General features: G+C 40.8%; 1 protein-coding gene across 9 annotated transcripts in view; it reads left to right on the forward strand.

The window, feature by feature from the left end:
* Positions 1–10,607, forward strand: part of C6H1orf141 (chromosome 6 C1orf141 homolog) — a 61,106-nt gene extending 50,499 nt beyond the window's left edge. For 8 of the 9 annotated variants that reach the window (XM_038332861.1, XM_038332864.1, XM_038332865.1 and 5 more), the window contains 5 exons: positions 2,241–2,352; positions 5,874–5,943; positions 7,011–7,200; positions 8,660–8,746; positions 9,539–10,607. In XM_038332861.1, the coding sequence (XP_038188789.1) occupies positions 2,241–2,352; positions 5,874–5,943; positions 7,011–7,200; positions 8,660–8,746; positions 9,539–10,180 (1,101 nt within the window). In that variant the 3' untranslated portion in view covers positions 10,181–10,607. The remainder of the gene's footprint in view (positions 1–2,240; positions 2,353–5,873; positions 5,944–7,010; positions 7,201–8,659; positions 8,747–9,538) is intronic. The other variant, XM_038332868.1, reaches the window with a different exon arrangement.
* The last annotated feature ends 6,432 nt before the right edge of the window (positions 10,608–17,039 follow it).

Below are 17,039 nucleotides of genomic sequence, written 5' to 3' on the forward strand. Positions count from 1 at the left end.
GAAATCAGACCTTTGTCTGATGCAGGATTGGTGAAGATCTTCTCCCAATCAGTAGGTTGACATTTTGTCTTAATGACAATGTCCTTTGCTTTACAGAAACGTCTCAGTTTCACGAGGTCCTATTTATTCATTGTTGCTCTCAGTGTCTGGTCTCCTGTGCCCATGCATTGAAGGTTACTTCCCACTTTCTCTTCTATCAGGTTCAGTGTGTTCGGATTTATATTGAGGTCTTTAATCCATTTGGACTTGAGTTTTGTGCATGGCGACAGATATGAATCCATTTTCATTCTTCTACAGGTTGACATCCATCACCATTTGTTGAAGATGCTTTCTTTTTTCCATTGTATCTTTTTTGCTACTTTGTCAAAAATCAGGTGTTCATAGGTGTGTGGGTTAATATCTGAGTCTTCAATTCAATTCCATTGGTCAATGTCTCTGTTTTTATGCCAATACCAAGCTGTTTTCATTACTGTAGCTCTGTAATAAAGCTTGAATTCAGAGATGGTAATGCCTCCAGCAGTTCCTTTATTGTACAGGATTGTTTTGGCTATCCTGGGTTTCTTGTTTTTCCATATGAAGTTGAGTATTGTTCTTTCAAGGTATGTGAATAATTGTGTTGGGATTTTAATGGGGATTGCATTGAATCTATAGATTGCCTCTGGGGCAAAGAACCCTGAGGAGATGGATTTGATGGAGACAAACCATTTCCAGTTGGGTGTTCTGAGGTCTCTCACTCTGCACACTGTCCAGTTGTGGGTCTCTGTGTTCATCCTCATCTACTGCAGGAGGAAGCTTCTCTGACCGTGGCTGAGCAAGGTGCTGACCTATGAATATAGCAGTAGGTCATTGGGAGTCATTTTATTGCTGCATTTCTTTAGCAGAACAATGGTATTTGTAGTATGGTGTTTAACTTTCCCCTCGGGAAGCATGCAGAATACCTTCCAGCACTGTGAACACTATTCAGTGGGGTTAAAGGCTCTGGTTAGGTACCAGTGCAACCTCTTCATGTTCAATGAGTTATGTATGTTAAATGTTGTCTTCAGCAATAAGGCCTTACCAGCAAGATGGAGCATTAAGAAGATTTTAATTTTACTAAAGTGATAGCTAAGGATATCGAACACCCTTTTCAAATATTTATTGGCCACTTATATTTCTGTTTTTTAATATCTTGGTGTTTACTCTGGTCATTTATGAATTTTATACATCAGATCCCTGTCTGATGTATAGTTAGCAAATATTTCTTCCCATTCTGAAGAGCACCTCTTCACTCTGAAGAGTTTGCTGTGCAGAAGCATTTTAAGTAAGCTCATACATCGATCGTTGAGAGTACCTTCTGTGTGCTCAATTTCATTCCAGAAAGTCCTTCCCTGTGCCTTTAACTTGAAGTATGTTTTGCTGCTGTCTCATGATGTTCACATATGTGGTGTGCACGTGTGTGATGTTTGCACATGTTTGGAGGGCTCTAAGCATCTGTGTTCAAATGGGCAGAGGCCAGAGAAGGATGTACAATGCCCTGCACTCTCGTTCCACCTTCTTGTCCTCTCCTCCAAACTGTTCTGTTGGTCCCACTGTGTGTGGACTTTTCTGTTAAAACAGAGCTGATTGCTTTCCTGGGTCTGAACTTCACTTACATTTAGAAAAAATATTTATTATGAATATAAAGTCCAAGTTTCACTGGAAAGGGAATATAGTCATTAGTAAACAAGAGAAATAGTCACTAGTAAACACAAACCTCGGCAAATCTTTTCAGTTCCCTGGGCTTTTTTCCCCTTATTCATAAAATGTGATGAAAACATTCACCTTAGGGAATTGCATAAAACACCATATTTGAAAGGACTCAGCTCAGAAGTATAAGCTCAATGGTGAAACACCTGCCTAGCATCCATGAATCCCTACATTTAATTCTCAGCACTGAAAAACAGCTAGTATTTTAAGAACAAAATGGTTGGTAGTTATCATAGCTTGATATTCAAAATGTAAAGAATTGAGGATGGGAGCTGTAACTGGCACGCATAGTTCCCTAGTTCTGATTCTCACCATACTATAAACCAGCTGTGCCGGCCCATACCTGTAATCTGAGTACTCGAGGGCTGGAGTCGGGAGAATCAAAATAGCTCCAAGTCAGCCTGGAGTTCATAAGACTCTGGTTCCAAAAATAAGACAACCAACCAACCTGAATGATAAAGCGCCATACAGAAAGAAAATTTCTAAGAGGTTTTCATTTTTTTCCTGCTCTTTAGGCAGAATATGCAATGCCCTGGAATGTTCTACAGTCTGAGCCGAGGAACCAGTGTAAAAGATCATCAGAGTCTTCAATCCTGTGTCCTACATGTGCCAACCAATCCAATGCTAGTAAGGAGAAAGTCTGTACTCAATTTACAAGTACACAAATTGCATGTTTATATCAAAAGAGATAAAAGTAACAGCATATAGTGTACATTATGAACATTAAGAATATATATGACCAAGGAATAGCACTGTTTAGTAGTGCAGACATAATATGCCTTATTTTGTAACAACTATTACTACTAGAAAAAAGTCAAAGTCTGGATTCCTTAGGCCTTAGTCTGCTTATTTCAAGTCCATTTACAAATTATCAGCTCCAGTCTGGCACTACTGGCATCCAACCAGGACAGAACCAAAGACGTCTGCTTCTGGCCATGGACAAGAATTCAAACTGCTTGCTTTTAGGGTCCTTGCTCCCAATATGCCTAACCCGCTTCCATCTCCTGTCTTTCAGCACTGCTTAGAAATCCAAGTTTATAAAAGACTGGTCAGGTAAAATTCTCCCTAGGGAGCACAAAGATAGTCAAAACTTAAACATTTGAAACACACTCATATTTAATGTTGTGTGTTCACATATATGCATGCCCATGCATCCTCCTTCGCATGTGTAGAAATCAGAGGACAACAGGAGGGACTTGATTTATATCATTTATCATGTGGGTTCTGGGTATCAAACTCAGGTCATGGGACTTGGCAGCAAGTGCCTTTCCCTTTGGAGCCATCTCACATACCCCAAACGTATTATTTGTCATTACACAAACCACAATAGAGGCCTTGTCTCCCGGTCTTTCATGGCTCAGCAGAACCAATACACCGCACAGCCTCAAAACCCTTTCAAGCTGACAGAGCCTGGCATACATAGAGCCCAACAGAATCAAAACAGATCAGAAAAACCAAGCCAGTCACCAAAGTGGCTCAGAAAGACTTAGCTCAATGGAGCCCTGATACTAAGGTAAAGGCAAAGTCCAGGGTACAAAGACCGGGGAAAATGTATTAAAGGTCAAACTTTCTCAAGTCTAAAACGAAATCCAGTTGTTCGTTTCTCTACTTTGTCAAAAAGAAATATATATGTATATATATATGAAGCCAATTGCTGCTGGTTGCAGTGGGAATATAAGAAAGATTCCCCAGGAGAAAGTCATTCTAGCAGCTACGTGGAATCTTTCCTTTTGATCTCTCTCCTTTCTATCTGCGATTAACTTGTCACTAAACATGCAGAAAGAGAAGATATATCCAGTGTGGCCATATGGGGAAGAAGAGCAAATAAAGAGGTCTGGTGACCCCGCCTCCACCTGCCAAAAGTCCATCTTTGGAGTCTTGCTATAAGCTTTAGTTTTAAATGAATACGTTATCACGATTCTCCAAAGTATATGTTTAAGATGTGAACATTTCATTGCCTTTAAATTATACCTCAAGAAAGCAAAGACAGTTACAAGAAAACAGAGTCTTCTAGACACAGATGGGCAGCTGCACGTATGAATTCGTGGTGGTTGTGGCAGCATGCACAAGACTTGTGAAAGCTCAAGCCAGACACAATTTCAGCGTGGAGAGGGGGACTGGACATGAAACCTCCCCCCTAGCCAAGTACCTACTGGCAGTTAGTCGCTCCTGGGAGAGGGAGAATCAGTTTTCTCAAAGGATGTAGGTCCTGGTAAGATGACCGTGGTCCAGTGATTACCACACATCCAGGAATAATTGGGAGGCACTACTTAATCTTGATGGGTTCCAAAAATGGGGAGTGAGGAGGGAGTGGATCTGTGAAGCGCTGCAGAAGGAGTGAGTATGATCAAAACATGTTGTATGAAATTTTCAAAGATCTAGCACAAACAAAAGAAATAAAGTAAGGGGCAGGAGGGATGACTCCAGTTAAGACCACTGGCTGCTCTTCCAGGGGACCCAGCATTCATATGGCAGCTTAACACTGTCTGTCAGTCCCAGGAATCTCATGCCCTCTCCTGGCCTCGGCAGGCACCAGGCATGAACAAACTGCACAGATATACATGCAGGCAAAATACCCATAAACGAGAAAAAATATTTTTTAAAGTTAAAAAAAAACAAAAGAAACCAAACTACACAAGTCTAAGATACCAAAAATGTAACTGTTAAAATAACTGATAAAAAACTTGTACAAACACAACAAATAATAATGATTTAATTTAAAATTAAAAATCTTAGTTTTTGGAGTGTGTGCTGTGCATATGTGTGCTCATGTGGTGTGTGTGTGTGTGTGTGTGTGTGTGTGTGTGTGTCTGTATTTGGAAGTCTGAAGCTGATGTCAGGAGTGTTCCTCGCTCATTCTTCACCTTATTCATTGAGATAAGGCCTGAAAGTTAAATGCAGAGCCGACCAATATGGCTGGTTTAGCTAACAAGCTCACTCTGGAGATCCATCTCCACCTTCCCAGTGATAGAATTAGAAACGGGATTTCTCAACTATTGCCCTCAAGCTTGCATGGCAAGTGCTGTATCCACTGAACCATCTACCCATCACCTCCAGATGCTAGTTTAAAAAGCCAATAATAATTAGATATATAACATAACCTCTCCGAGTGTGTGTTCACCACTGGCTCCTGCACACAGTCATCTGTGTTCATGTTTACTGTCCTCAGTTGACAACCTTTAGGGATCCTTGAAGTGATGCGCTGTATTGTTAACTCTTTTCTTTCTGGTTTCCATTATATTTTTAATAGTGGAAATGTGCTTATGATTTTAAACTCACAGCGTTGGTCAGAAGGGAGGATAACATAGTAGGCAACAGAATCAGAAATGTCTGACAAAAGAGACTACACAGCTTTAGCATGGTAAGATTCTATACAGAAACATCACCTGCAAAGTGGAGAACAGGACCTTATCTGGGGTCATGTAAAGACACAATAAAATTCTGGAGTGGCCACGAGATATATCTGGAAGAGCTTGGCCTTGAAGACTTCCTCGTGTCAGGTGGTAAGATCTATTTGCTATCTACTAAGTGACTTCTCTCCATACCAACATGTTTGAGCTTGGAGATACAGCTCACCTAGTAAAGCATTTGCCTAGCCTGCGTGAAGCCCTGGGTTCCCCTGTACTGCATAAAACCAGATATGCTAGTGCATGTCTGTGATTCTAACACTTGGGGAGTAGAGTTCAATGCTATCCTCAGCTTCATAGGGAATTTACGACCAGCATCGGCCACATGAGGCCCTGGATCCAAAACATAAAAACAAAACAAAACAACAACAAACTTTTTCTTTACGGAAACTCTCTAGGGTTACTTTTCCATTTGCAACTGTCTTAGTGGAACACTGAAGTCTTTTCATCTATGGCTCAGTGGTAAGAGAACTTCCTGATTTGATTTTGATTGCCAGCACCCACATCAGACAACTCACAATTGCCTGGGACTCCAGTTCCAAGGGGATCTGGTATCTCTGGCCTCCATGGTCACTCACATAACACACATGCAAACTCACAAAAAAGAAGCGTGAGTAAGCTACTACAGATTTTCCACTACATCAGATGATCTCTGTTATTTTAAACTATAAGATGCTTAATACAGACATTTTCTAGGTAGCATAATGCTTACATAACTTTTATGAAAACCTGTGATTTCAGATAAAAATGGAAACAGAGCAAAGAAGTCCATGTATTCTAGAGACCGCTCAGCAGATTCTATTAAAGAAGGGTAATTTATTTTTCAAATGTTAATATTTTACACTGTTCAATGATGACCCTAGTAAAACAAGTTCTGCCTTGTGTAATACAGAATGATCTTTTTCCTGGCTTATTACTAACATTTGCTCTCATAGTACAATCAAAGCAGGAGTCCCAGGCGGGTCAGCTAACGGGCATCCCACCTGGACCTGAGCAGTCAAGTCAAGCACAGAGAATATAACTTTGTTTCTGCAGTAGGCACAAATTTAGTCATACTTCCACACGGAGGTGAAAAAGTGCTTTGTTTTTTGTATAACATCTAGATTCTTCCCATCAACATCTCTGCACAATGGAGCAAAAGTCCCACTTGCAACTTTGGAGCAATGACAGACGGGCTCTTTGGTCTTAGCTCACCCTTCTGTCTCTTCCCAAGATTGTATCTACAGAGTAGACAGGAGTGAGGGCCTTGATGGACTTTGGGAAAAGGAAAAGAAGGTACTGGACCAGGGGCAGAGCCAGTTCCCTCATGCTGCTCACTATCTATCTGTGGGGCATGAGCTCATGGTCGGTTCTTCAGGAAGTTGATCAGGGTGCACTCTGAGGACCTACAGGCAGGACAGGCTTGCTCTGTCATCTCCTCCATCCTTGCCCTCTGGGAATAAGGCTATCTACTTCATTTTTGCCAAATGTGTGTTATGGGTTACCTCAAAAGCCTATAATGGCAAGGCTATTTCCCATGTAAATCAAAGGAGACCAGAGATGCAAACTCTCTTATTCTTTTTGTGCCTGTTCACACTGTTGCATCCTCCTAACTAAACTATTTAAAAAAAAAAAAAAGCAAAGGCTGTGTCAGCTACCTCTTTCTGTAGTGCTCTATCCAGCCTCACAGCATGCTCCCCGCTCAAAATCAACAGGTACCTAGGACTTCATTCACTCCTGCTGCTTCTCCCACAAACCAGGTGGAGCTGGGGGGGCGGGGCTTATCAGGTTAATTGACATCTACTGGATGGCTGTTGACAGTAACTTCTAGAGAGAGTGAGAACTGATTAGCTGAAATTACACCCTACAAACTGCTTCTTAAACTATGTTCATTTTCAGGAGAATGGATCATCCCCTGGTGAACGACTTCATTGCAAAAGAAAATGAGTCAGTCAGAGATAACCAAGCAAGATCACCTTGTCCAGTAAAGGAGAACATCTTACTCCCCTTGCACTTTGAGGATGTATTGAAAAATCCCACCATCAAGATAATTGACCTTGGTCCAACAGAGACCGTGCATTATTCCACGGTAACATCTACTATTATTCAGTGAAAATGAATATCCCAAGCCTCAGGGAAGGCTAGAAAGACGATATAAGCTGAAAACCATCTTGATAGGGTCATCCAAATATAGCCCACTCTGCTCTGTTGAGTCTGTGGTACAGCCACAGGTTAGGACCTTGGATGATGGAGGGGGGATGCTTTCTAAGAGCTCTATAGTGTCTGCCATCCTAAGTAGACTAGTTTTTCACCCCCACAATCCCTAGCTTTTCAAGGCAACTCCTTCTAAACTGAAGACTCTTAGCGGTGATCTGATTGGCAGAGCCTAAGTCCCATACTCTAATTCCAGGGAGGTTGGTGAAAATAGTTTCTATCTGACCATCCATGGGCTTCCAGCAGCAATTCTCAACCTGTGGGCTGTGACTCTTTGGGGGTCGTATATCAGATATCCTGCATATCAAATGTTGACATGATGATTCATGACAAGAGCAAAATTACAGTTATGAAGTAGCAACGACATAATGTTATGGCTGAGGGGTCACCACAACATGAGAAACTACATTAAAGAGTCACAGCATTTGGAAAGTTGAGAAATTAATACTAACGTAATAAATTACACTAATTTGTATGGTGGGAATTCCCTACAGTGCCCAATAAACTAAAACTAATGCAAGGCCACAATTGTGGCTAAGTTGGTAATATTTTTATCACCAAAGGACATCTTTTTGGGAATCACAGTCACTGCGATGCATTTCATGCTAAGGAGACTTGTACACCATCCCTCTAATTTCTGATTTCGTCCTGGGAAAAGACCCCCTCCTGGCTCGCTGTCCAGGGCTCATTCTGCTTCACTGCCCCTGGTTCCTGCTCTGTTTCTGTTTTAGTTTATTCTACCTAGAGACCTCCCAGCTGTAACCAGCATGAGACACTGACCTGCTCAGTGGCTAGGAGACCTCAGCTGAGGAATCAGCAGTGACTCCACTCCTTCTGTGGACTGTAATTCTGGGCCCAAGACAGAGCCAATGTCTGAGTTTAATATGGAAGAGAAAAGCTCAGCCTCGGTTGAGAGTCCCCTTCCAATCCATCTCCTCGTCTGCACATTCTGTAATGGTACCTAATCAATGCTTTATGCTGGCATCGCCCACCACCATCCGCTCTCTCTGCCTATCTCTGCACCCTTTGCCTAGCCCCGCGACTTCTTCTCATCCTAAGTCTTCCTCACCTAAGAAATCAGTAAGCACAGCTGCCTTTCCCAGCGACCAGGTAACGAGGCAGTGTGCCCCATCCCTAGTATGGCTGCTGATGTGATCTGAATGTCTCTGCTGCCCAGATCTATAAGTTGAGTCATAAGACCTAGTGTAATAGTCACAAGAAGAAAGGTTTTTAAGAAGTGATCACACGGCTCTCAGGAATGGGTCAGTATGCTAGCAAAGGACTCCAGGGAACTGACCGGGCTGTTGCTACCTTTGTATCTTCTCCCATGCAAGGACACTGAGACAGTGCCAACTATAAAGGACCGACCAGGCACCAAACCCATTCCATCTTCGAGTCTGGACTTCGTGCCCTTCAAAGCTGTGAGAATTAAATCTCTATTATTTATTTTTTTAATGTAGAAATTATTGACTTAAGATTTGCAAAGCAAATATTGGTAATATGCATATTTTACTAGTTTCCTTGGAATTGACTTTTATCTACAGAAAGAATTAGGGACTGTGAAAATTATTATTACTGCCAATGTGGGGGTAGTAATTTAAAGAATACTTTTTTATATAGATTTTGATATTACTATAGTAAAGCATGTTCTACTTTTCTATCTATCTATTACTTTGGCTACTTTATTCAAATATATATTAAACACTTTTACCAAATATTGTAGTAAGTCCTACGGTACAATTGTAAATATCCCAATAATAGACAAAATTCAAATTTTTAAAATTAGAATAGCCATACAGGCCATTTGGGCTTATATTCACTTAAATCTTGTATCTTTGACTCAACCCATTTTAGGGGGTATGTTCCTTTTATTTCTAGAGCATGAACATTTAAGAAATGCCCACAGTACTCCTTCCTACTAACTCTCTTCTCTCAGTTCACAATGCCTCAAAAATTAAGAACTTACTTCTACAAACTCACCTTATTTCAGAAAGAGCTTAAGAAGGCCAAGGCTTCAAATTTTGAGAAGGAAGTGTGTCAAAGAAAAGCACCTTTTAAAATGTATTTGAATGTTATTCTTGTTGATGTCATGTATCTCAATATAGTCATTTAAAATATTTTACAAACTTATTTTCATGTTTAAAATACATATATAGCCTTCCTCAATAGGCTCATGACTCAGTGTTTTGATTTTGTTTTTGTTTCCTATACAGAAAGAAAGTCACACAAATCCGATAATTTTCCATGACAAAGTATATATAATGAAGCTGTTCCTGACAAAAAGGTTCACTCCCTATGTTATGACGTATACAACAAAGAATGTTGTTCTAGAAAAAAACTGTGAAATGTTTAAAGTTTTGTTTGATGATACTGTCTCTAAGCCTCAAAGAACTAAGGCTGTAGCACATTACAAAGATCTGCACATCTTCTCTACCGAACGGGTGCACACGAGTATAAAGGAGAAACGAAAGAAGCAGCATGACAGTCTGGCTTCCAAAAAGAGATCTCTGGACACACTTTATAATTTATCCCAAACCTTTTCTATCTTAACCCAGAAAATTGTGGGTTCCTTTGATAAAGTTGCTTCCAAAGAAAAGAGCGTTAAGACAGGTAGATTTCAAAGACAGTTTTCCAAAGTAAAACCACCACGCACACGCAAATTCACTACCTTACCTATGAAGTATGACTTGAAGCCTCTGAAGAATATACTTGAAATACGTAAACTAAACAACATAAGCCCACTAGACGACCTGCTAAGCTGGAAAGTCAATGGCTCACGAAGAATCGTTTATGCTGCAATATTTAAAAACAAGAACCAAGTTCCAAGATCACAGAAATTCTTAACTGATTATTAGTGTTCTGGTGGATGAAGTACACAAATCGGCAGTGGTCTGTTTAGGATCAGTCAACATCGTTAGCTAACATAAGGATGGAATTAGAGAATTAGCAACAAGAGAGATTCATTTATGGCTTAGTTTTGGTTGTCAGCCTAGCTTTTAAGGGTTGAGCCATTTCTCGCTCATGGATTATCTCAATTATAGTTATCAGACATCCCTGTTGGCTACAGAACATTCTCATTCGGTACCAGCTACGGCGTGGATTGATGAAAAAGTTCAAAAACATCAACAAACAAGTGATTGATTGTCAAGACAGATGTAACATTAATTAATTAATTAATGCTGAATATGTTGTCAATAGTAGGTCATCATCTTAAGAGACTCATGGGGAAACAGTGCCACATAAGGAGTGTATGTGATTAAAAAGATTTCATAAAACCCGTTAGCGCTGTTTGGAACATCATTACTGCATCGTGTTTCCCAAGCATTACAGAAGCTTCCTTTTGGAGTTGTGGAATAACTTAAACGAGAAAGGTCCATCAGTGAGGTAACTGTGGTAGCAGATTCTGTCACCTGTTGCATAGTCTAAAACACATTGTTTCGTGGTACTTTTGTTCTTTCTTGTTGACTCAAACAGCATAAAGACAGAACTCGTCTTGAACTAAGTTACTCCCAAGTTCATTTGGAGTACATTTCCTTGGGGGCCCCAAGTATTTCTCACTCAAAAACAGTTTTCGAAGGCAAATGGCTAGGCTTTCAGGCTACAACACATTCCTAGAATGCAGAAAATCCTTTGTTCAAATCTCAGCATGCAAAAACAAAAAATCTGGTAGTGATAAATTCTAAGGTCAACCCACAGAAGACTGTTTAACTTATAATTGTATCACATAGAATTGAAAGTGAAAATTGTAGTGTGAAGCGGCAGGGCTGTGTCCCACCACCCGCCGGCCGCCGGCTAGCTTTACACCCGAAATAATTACACGGAAACTGTATTCTTTTAAAACACTGCCTGGCCCATTATCTGTAGCCTCTTATTGGCTGATTGTCACATCTTCCTTTACCCCATATTTAGTAATCTGTGTAGCACCACGAGGTGTGGCTTACCAGGAGAGATCTTAACCTGCGTCCATCTCGGAGAGGAGCAGCATGGAGACTCCTATGGCGACTGCCTGAAGCGTCTCCCCAACTCTACTTCCTTGTTCCCACAATTCTGTTCTGTCTACTCCACCTACCTAATTTTCTGTTCTCTTAAAGGGCCAAGGCAGTTTTCTTTATTAATAATGAAAGTAACACATAGACACTCCTCCATCACTTCCCCTTTTTCTGTTTAAACAAAAAAGAAAGGCTTCAACTTTAACATAGCAAAATTACATATAACAGTTATCAAGCAAGTATTACAGTTACAATATTTAAATCTATTTTATCTTTTATCATAACTAAGGAAATCTTTAACTATCTATTTATTCTTCAACTCCATCAAAGACTCCAGAAGGATACAATGCTACCTAAGTAAACAAGAAATAAGTAACTTATAAAACTCTAGAAATGACAGAGACAACTCGCTGCCTGGACAGTCACCCAAAGTTCCTCTGTACCGTTGGGGCATCCATCTTCGGGCTTCAGGCCCATAGTGTCCAGCAGACTTTTTCATGAAGCAGGAAATTCCAAAGACAGTTCAGTCACTTTCTACTGTGTCCTGCAGAACGTCTCGCAGACTCTTTCATGAATCAGGAACCCCGAAAGACCATCTCACCTTTAGGCAAGTTCAGCAGTCCTCTCTCTGCGGGTTCTTTGTGTCCAGTTTATGGAACAGTCCAGCCAAGAGCAGTTTCTTGCCCAAATGGCTAACAAACTCCATAAGTAGCCTCTTCGATGCCCATCTTCCTCTCGAAGTAGATTGGTGCTGCCAGGAGCAGACGTGTCTCATTGTCATGAAAAACCCTAAGTTATTAAAACATTAAATGCCATATTCTGCAGTCTTTGAAAGATATGAAGAATGTCTATTTAACTGAAATATATCTCTACATCTAGAAAATCTAATAACATGACTACAAGCTTAACTATTATCAATGATTATCCATTAACAACCTATATTTCCTAATTATACATTACATTTTAAAATGAACTACAATCACAATAGCTTAATCAAGATCAGAAATACATATACATATAACAAAATTGACCTTAAAATCCATACCAATGCAAATTATTCATATCTATATCATCTCCCCCTTTAAATGTAAAAGAATATTTATAAGCAATATTTGGGAAAATGGGCGCAGTTATTTCTCTCCAAACTGCTTCCTGCTGAATGGGGGCGTTGTTATTTAGGTCTTTCATGGTATAACCTGTCTGCTAGGTTCCTCTCAGTTGGCAGTTGAGTGAAGTAATTTTTTGAAGATGTTCACAGCAACCTTTCAGGAGGGCGTGGTCTATCATACCATATTGGGATAGAAGCAATCCACAGAGTCTCGTCCTCTGTGAAAACAAAAGAAGAAACTCTTTTCCAAAGCATCATGTTCTTAGATCCAAATCCTGAAGTCATACCATTAAAATGTCCATTCTGGTCTAGACTGGCAGCCCATATAATGAAATGTCTCTCTGTATTTAGCTCCTTTACAGTCAAAAAAATCAAAGAAAACACAACAAAATACATAATCCAGACTCTTTGTGAATTTTCCATTTTTACGTGGCTTATTTTTACTCTATCACTTTACTTCTTTTAATCTATAACTATCTGTATTCTGTCTCTTTAAAGACTTTACCCTTTTTTTTAAAGGCATTAACTTTATTTTCTATATTTTTTCTTCTCTTTCGCTCTCAAGCCTACGTACATTTATCCAACATTGTGACCCAGTTAAAGGCCTTCTATGTCTGAATCTTTCCTATTGTGAATCTGTAATTTTTTTACTATCCAGGAGCACTTTTGTTTTGTGCTTTTAAATCGCTACACACTTAAGAATCTAAGCTGTGACATTCCTAGGTCAAAAACAGGTACTGCAGGCTTGCCACACCCAGTCCAACATAGCTGAGCCGCTTGTGACTCTGAATCGGTTGCAGCTCTGAGCTGCAGAGCTGCGGGCTGCTCTGGATGTTGGCTCCACCTCTCTCCAATTTCAAAATGGAGGATGTACCATTTTCTACTAGCTCTGGGGCCGCCAGGTAGGAGCCGCACTCAGCACTTTAACTCTGAGACTGAGCGTGCAGCACAAAAACTCTTTTCATCCAAGTTACAGCCAAATCTGACATGCAGAGCACTGCGCAGTCTGAAAACATCTCTCTGTATGGCGGCAGGAATCCGCAAATGGTGTCCCACTCGCCTAAGCCTGATTCCGCCATCTGCCCAGGTGCAGGAAGGGAGCAGTGAGCCATTGGCATGGTCTCAGAGAACTTTCTTTCCGATCCCAAGCGGGCAAGGTTTTTAAGTGGATTTAGTCACCACATTGGAGCGCCAATCTGTAATGTGAAGCGGCGGGGCTGCTTCGTGCCCAGGTAGTCAATTGTCTCTGTCTTCTGTTGCACATTTTGGAAGTTTCTCGTTTGTGCTTCCTGGTTGCTTTGGTAATTTTACTCTCCTTCTCAGATCTTTGATGGGGTTGAAGATTAGATAATGGTAGCTACCTTCTAGATTATTTAGACTTCTCAAAGTAGAGTGATTAGAAAAATTCTTCGTTATATACTTCTCGCCTGATATTGTTTACTTTTTGTAATTTTATATGATCAGTTCCCATTGTATATAGTTGTATTTGGTTTCTGAATCTGTCTTATTTAGACAAAAAAGGGGAGATGTTGGGGCAGCTGGCCCAATCCCTGCGTTCAGGGGCGTGGCTGCTCCAGCGGGGTAGCCATGCCCCTTAAATAGGATTGGGGAGCCGGAAGGCGCCCCGTTCGTTTGCCCCGCGCTCACTCCGCTGGACCCTTGGTTCTGTAAGTTCCCTTATCTCCCTTTGTATTAAACTTGAATAATTATAAAAGGACTATTTTTGGTTATTTCCAATCTTCGCCGCATCAGAAAATAAGTAATAATTTATATTTCCAATAACTAAAAGGAAACACTAGGTAAGAGAAGAATCTGCCAGTGTTGATTAGAACTGAAGGACAAGCAGGTCAGATCGGAAGCATCCCATTAAGAGAAATGGGAGGGCAGTGGCTCAGCTGCAGACCAGGCAGAGCAAAAACCTGGATACCACCTGTGGGGCCATGCAGCAGCAGCCAAGGCCCTCGTCACCTTTCTCACACCCACCCTCCCCCACTCTTTCTCACTGTCTCCATTATGCCAATCTTCTTGGCTTTCCAGTTTGCTATAAAGCAGAATACTCTCCCCCTCAACACTCACACTCCCACCAACTCCCATGCTGGGTCAGAAGAGAAAAAGTCTTTGGAAGCACCAACGAGAAAAACAATATGCAGAACATATACATAGTAAGGGCACAATGTCCATACTCAGCATGAGAAAAAGGTGTGTAGGACTTAGAGCAGATAGGAATGACCCTGTGAAAGTACCTAAATCTCAGTTTTCTGTGTTCTCACTCAAGGTAGGGTTTAAGATAAGATTGTCTCCAGATCAACTAAAGCAATGCCCAGTATCTTGAGCATTGTAGCATTAGATAAAATTCTTTCTATCCCACTTTCCCTTAAGCTAGTTCATGATATAACATTTTTTTTCTAAGTTAAATGCTAAACCTAACTATAGTATTCAGACTTTAGGCTAAAGAACTGAGTGGGGGTGGGGAGGGAGTAGCTAGTCATTTTGGTAGCTCCTATGGGCGCATGTGAGCTTTCCTTTAGAAAGACACTAAACACTGACTATGTAACTCATTCTAGATCTCTGACCTAGCATGAAGGAGGCCTAGGTTCAATATCAGTTCTGAGGGAGAAAAAGCCTGGCATAAGTTCAAAACCATATTTGTTTTCTGTTGCTGTGAGAAAATACCATGCTCACCCTATTTAAATTTCTAGTGCTGATAAAGACACATGTCCAAAAGCAACTAAGGAAACAATGGGTTTATTTCAGCTTATTGTTGTAGTCCACCATAAAGGCATGTCAAGGCAGGAACTCAAGCAGGAACCTGGAGACAGGAACTGAATCAGAGACCATGGAGGGACACTACTTGTTCCTAATGGCCTGTTTGGCTTTCTTTCTTACCCAACCCAGGACCACCTGCCCAGGGATGTCACCATTCACTATGGGCTGGGCCCTCCCACATCACTCATTAATCAAGAAAACTGGCCCCATAGACTTGCCTAGAGGGCAACTTAAGGGAGGCATTTTCTCAATGGAAGTTCCTCTTGCCCAGTGACCCTGGCTTGTATATGGTTGGTAAACATATCTAATAAGGACAATGACTAAGAACAAGTTATGGAAAAGTCTATTTGGGCTTATGGCTCCAGAGGGATAAGAGTCCGTCATGGCAAGAAGCCATGACAGCAAGTGGCAGGCATGGAGGTAGGAACAGGAAGCTAAGATCTCAGACCTTTAACCACTACAAGCATGAAGCTGAGAGAGCAAACTAGAAACAGGCAAGGTTTTTTACTGTTAAAGCCTATCCCCAGTGACACACATACACAAACCAAACAAAAACCAAACAAAACCCAAAATCCTTATAGGTCATTTATATGTATAGTATGGCCTCTGGTTTTGGGTTTTTATGGGATTCCTGTGTGTGCAAATATGTGTCTCTGCATCTATATGTGTTTCTTGTGCTTTTTCTTTGGCTCTTTTTCTTTTGTTTTGTCCTATTCTGATTTGTTTTGTTTTATCTTATTATTACTCCTTAGATGTCTGTTTTCTAAGGCAGGAAGGGTGTGGCTCTGGATGAAAGGGAGGTGCAGAGGAAGTAGGAGGAGTAGGGGGAGGGGTAGCTGACATCAGAATATATTGTATGAAAAAAATCTATTTTCAATAAAGGAAAAAACAGGGCTGGAGGGATGGCTCAGCGGTTAAGAGCACTGACTGCTCTTCCAGAGGTCTTGAGTTCAATTCCCAGCAACCGCATGGTGGCTCATAGCCATCTATAATGAGATCTAGTGCCCTCTTCTGGCCTGAAGGCATACATGTAGGCAAAACACTAAATAAACAAAAATAAATAAAGGAAAAAACAAAATTATTCTATCAGTTTTATTTAACCCACCTTTGAATAAAGAGAGATGCTGGAATTAGTTAAAAGAGAATATGAACACTGACTTATAAAGATAGTCCAAAGAACACTGAACTGAACATGTTAACAAGTCATGAGACTCTGAAGTTATGCTTTCTACCAGTATCTCTATAAGTGAATTTCTTTTATATTATCACTAGTTTTCTACAAGCTAAACTCCTCTGAATACTCCAAGGTGTACTTTCCTACTGGTTTCATGGGTCCGGCCTTTATCCGGTAGTCTATTACTCCACGGAAAGAACACACACGAATCACCTCTCTTTTCTAAGCCTTGGTAATGTTTTGTTTCTGCTTTGTCCAGCTCTTCACGTCTCTCTTCTGCCTGGAGGCCTTTCAGATATTTAAAGACCAGCAGCAGCTCATTTTCCTCCTGGAGTCAGGTGCCCAGATCAGCTGCAGGTGTGATAGGAACAGGAGGGTTTTTTATTTCAGTAACAAAGGGGAGAATTAAGCTTGGGTAACCTTAAAGCCTGGGGAACAATATTTACTGTAAATCCTATTTACTGCCTAAGTCACTCTGAAGAAAACCTTTATTGTGAATTTCCTCTGCTAAGAAGAAAAGGTGGGGAAGGTGGAGCAATACACATATACATATACAACTATAGCAATGGGCTGTCAAGAATAAAAAAAGGGGGAGCACTCATCAAGTAGCATGTAAGGGTAGGTTCTGGTGCAACACCGTGTCAACATTACTCTAGACGTAAGTTCATTTGACCGAA

Source organism: Arvicola amphibius, chromosome 6 (assembly GCF_903992535.2).
Source record: "Arvicola amphibius chromosome 6, mArvAmp1.2, whole genome shotgun sequence".
NCBI classification, from domain to species: domain Eukaryota; kingdom Metazoa; phylum Chordata; class Mammalia; order Rodentia; family Cricetidae; genus Arvicola; species Arvicola amphibius.